Genomic DNA, 4,412 nt, shown 5'->3' on the forward strand with positions numbered 1-4,412 from the left:
TAGGAAAGATGTGGAAAATAAAAGCGAGCATGGTAGACAAATACAAATACCCAATGTATGAAAAAAAAACATGTACTTCTATAAGCAGAAACAGGTATAACTCACAACCAAACACGAAAAACAGGAAATTTATAAGAAAATAAGTCTCTCCAACACAGACGCCGCTTTAGACCATGCGATGCGGCTAAATAGGAATGACAAAGTTATTTAACTTTTAAACGCAAAACCAACCCATGCAAGGAACGCACAAAGGAAAATTTTCAAGAAATTAAAGTTTCTCCAACAACAAAAAATCTGTATCACTCTCTAACAGAAAGGCTACTTTAGCTTACGTTCTATGAATTCGAAATAGAGAGTGAGCTAATTGACATACACATCCAAATGTATGTAAAATAATCAAAGAACTGAAACTACAAGAAATCAGGCTCTCTCCAACAAAAAGTGATCCTCCTCCAACACTCTCTCCAACAGCCCAACGCCGCCGCACACGTTGACGCGCGATGGGCTCCAACGACTTCTATATCCGGTATTATGTCGGCCACAAAGGCAAATTTGGACACGAATTCCTTGAGTTTGAGTTTAGACCAGATGGTAAGTATGTGCATGAGGTTTTAAGAAGGTTCCGTCGAATATTTGTGGGACAAAAGTGGTTTTGTGAAGGAAGGCGACAAGGTAGTAGAAAGTCTCGGCGTTTGTTTATGTTCCGGAAATCCTTGTTTTTATGGATATTTGTAATGTTATTGATTCCTACATTCTCCAGATCTGTTTTATTATGTGTCATAGAGGATTTTTTGGATGGTATTGATGGGAAAAAAGGTCAGGGAGAAGGTTTTCAGAAATGTAGACTGGAGTAGAAAGTTGCATGTCAAAGCGGCGTCTGTTTCTACTTTTGAAATAATTTCGTTGGCATTAGAATTAATATTGGCCGAGGTTACACATGGCAGCCGTATCCAATTTGTAGTGGTTAGGCATATGGCACACGTGTGTATGTACATATAAAGGTTATTTCCGGGTAATAAGTACTAGCCTAACCTAATTGAGCGTGGTATCATCTCATATCTTGCTTGTTTCACCACGTATGTGCAGGACACCAGTTGAGGACTTTTCTGCCATACCGGTAGCTATTGCCATTAGTATTTAGGTATTGTTACAGTTTTTAGATTTGATGCAAAGGATTTTTTGTATAGACTACCACAAAAATCGTCTCATGAACCAAAAATCTTCCTAACCTGGGGCTTTGCTCCCTAGCCCCTTCACAATCACCAAATTTCCCAAGTCAGTGGCTCTGCCCCCCAGACCCCCTGCCGATTGTTGTTTCTCACTACTTGAAATGTGTTGAAAAACAAACCTGGTTGACGTATTGATATTGCACTGTAATCATCTTAAGCGATTCAGAAAAATTCAGAGTATAAATGCTTCTAAAAGCCGCAGTAATTTTAAAGTTTCACACTACCAGCTAAACTTCCAATTATTATCCTTGTTTCAATTATGCATGTTATAAAATGTGTAAATCTGTTATTTTCTATCTCAAATTATATAAAATTTAGTGACTGCACCAACTCAGATACTCTAGGTATTCCTAACAAATCCACAAACATTGCTGTATGAGCCAAAACTTCAAATCACGGTGCTTCACCCTCTAGATACCCATTAGATTGCTGTATTTCCCTGTCGGGGGCTCCGCCTTTAGATTGCTGTGGACTTGCTCACCGCCGTGCATTTATTGGGTCTTATTTCCTTCATTTATAACATTATTGTTCAGCATAGATTATTTTGTGAATAAGTGAGTGAATTTTTTCCCTTTCTTTATATTTTCAATTACATTTTCCCATCAAGTGTACCAAACTATTATTTGTTGCACAACTTTCTGATCATTACTGCAGTGATTTAGTCTTGTATTGATTAGTTTTTGGTTTATTGCTAATTAGTTGATAGGTGGTGATTGAGATTGTAATTGGGATCTATGAGTATGGATATGGATCAGTAGTTTAACTGAATATGATATGAAAATAAGAGTTGTTTCACCTTTTACCTTGTATGTTGCATTCTGTATGAATACATTCCTCTTTTCCTAACAATTCTCTAAATTATTCCTTTGTTATTCTTTCTCTTTATTTTCTGATTCTTCTTTTTTTCCAAGAAATATTAAAAGGTCTTTGTTTTCTGTCTTTATCAGGCAAGCTTCGATATGCCAACAACTCCAACTACAAGAATGATGTTATGATCCGTAAAGAGGTTGGTATTTTGTTTAAATCATGTGGACATGGACAGACCTCCCTACACACCACACACACAAAAAATGTGTATGCATCTATTTATATCTGAGATAGGGCTGAAATCAGTGCTTTAATTTCATAGCTGAAACCAAAGCTATAACACCTTTATCATGTGAAAATCTTTCATTGTAGTCTCAGCAGAATTTGAATTGTATAGCTGGTAATGCTTTTCTCATTTTTCTTCTTAGTAGTAAATTTTCTCTATATTTTATTTTTTTACTCTCTCCCTCCTGCTTCCAGGCATATGTTCATAGATGTGTCATGGAAGAGCTCAAGAGAATCATTGATGACTCGGAGATCATGCAGGAAGATGACGCACTTTGGCCACAGCCTGACCGTGTGGGCAGGCAGGAGCTAGAGATTGTCATTGGTGATGAACACATCTCCTTCACTACCTCCAAGATTGGCTCCCTCGTCGATGTTAATAACTCCAAGTAAGAGTTGTATTTATCAATCAATATAGAGAAAAGAAAACAAAAGATTGGAAAGGTGCTATCTAAACATTATTAGTTTTAGATATGTTTTACTAATTTAAATATGAGTCTATTAGAGGTGAATGTTTTCATGATTCTTACCATAATTATTTACTTTTGTATAATTTTTTTTCTTCAACTATTTGATTTTTTCTAAATTTTATTTTATATTCTGTTCTAGACATTACAAAATACAAAATTAGCTATCTACATGTACACTTCTGATGATTACTCAAAATTTTTACCCTATAACTATTAATATTTAAATGTCTTAATTTTCCTTGATTATGATTATAGAGGTTGCAATTTTTCTTGATAATGATTATAGAGGTTGCAGTTTTTCATTTTAAAACTGTTATTGTTGATGTTTTATTCCTGTATTCCTGTTTTTATCACAGAGACCCAGATGGTTTGAGATGCTTCTATTACCTTGTGCAGGACTTGAAGTGCCTGGTGTTCTCATTGATTGGTCTCCACTTTAAGATCAAGCCCATTTAAAGAGGATACAAGCTTGTGACGTCAAATGGGTTGTCAGCAATGGAAGACATATTTTTGGTCACTTTTATAACTGTCAGGAAACCCTCCAAACAAAGAAAAAAAAATAAAGGCACACTTTCTGGCTTTTAAATAAAGGGTATGTTCAAATTTTTACTTTACTTTGTCTTTTCTTTTCTTTTCTTTTTTCAGCAGTCATATGCAGTATGATTTTTTACTTAATCATATACAATGTAAGGTTATCATAATATAATATTTAATTTACATATTAAGCAAGTTTTCCTTCTGTTTTAAGACAAATTTAAGTGATTGATTGTTCAATTCTTTTCATTAAGAACTTGTATTAAAATAATAACATATTTGCCAGTTACTGTTATTCTCCCATAACAGCCTTTGCAAATATTATAGGAAAAATATTTATATTATTGTATTTTGATATTTTATAAGGGTTAAATTTTACATTAGATCAGCATAGGCACATTTATTAAGTGTATAAAATACATATCAGTATACATTATTCAAAATAATATTTACAGACATCTTGTACCAGCATAAAAATGAAAAAATATGTCCACTTTGAATCCAAATTGTATATTTTGTAAGAATACTCTCCATGGAAAATATAAAATGACAACTATACCATTAGAACTGTACACATCAGAAAAGCTAAAGCTTACAGATTAGCTAGAAAAAGAGAGAAGCGTATTATTGTGCCTGAGGTAGGAAAGAGGTTAAAATACTTTTTGTTTTAACTGTTATAATAGGACTTCCATTAGCACATGTAATTAAAAATAATTGAAAGGACAGATGCACTGTGCTTATACTACTTTTGAAATTAATTTTGTAATGCAACAAAAAAATTATCTTGTATTGCTTAATAAAAATTCTGTATAAACTGGTAAAAATTCCTAATGCACTACTTGACTGAATACAAAAGACCTCAAAACCGTTTTTCCACAATGCATAGTGAAGAAACAGACTAAGTTTAAGACAAGCAAAGAATTTACAGATGAGAAGAAGTTGTGATGTGTATTATAATCAAAGCAATTCCATGAAAAATAAAATGTGCTTTACAGAACCCAAATGATGTGTATCTAATCCTAAGACATTCCATGGTAAAATTAATCAGATAATGAAAGAAAATAACAATGAAAGCCTTTGGCTTTAA

General features: G+C 33.5%; 1 protein-coding gene across 1 annotated transcript; it reads left to right on the forward strand.

Annotated features, from left to right (window-relative positions):
- Positions 1 to 434: 434 nt before the first annotated feature.
- On the forward strand, positions 435 to 4,328 carry mago (mago, exon junction complex subunit). Its single transcript, XM_027383611.2, has 4 exons — positions 435 to 591; positions 2,177 to 2,235; positions 2,517 to 2,710; positions 3,148 to 4,328. Exons 1-4 carry the CDS (start codon positions 501 to 503, stop codon positions 3,245 to 3,247), a joined length of 444 nt encoding a protein of 147 aa, XP_027239412.1. The 5' UTR covers positions 435 to 500; the 3' UTR covers positions 3,248 to 4,328.
- Positions 4,329 to 4,412: the final 84 nt, after the last annotated feature.

This window comes from Penaeus vannamei, chromosome 42, assembly GCF_042767895.1.
Source record: "Penaeus vannamei isolate JL-2024 chromosome 42, ASM4276789v1, whole genome shotgun sequence".
Classification (NCBI taxonomy): Eukaryota; Metazoa; Arthropoda; class Malacostraca; order Decapoda; family Penaeidae; genus Penaeus; species Penaeus vannamei.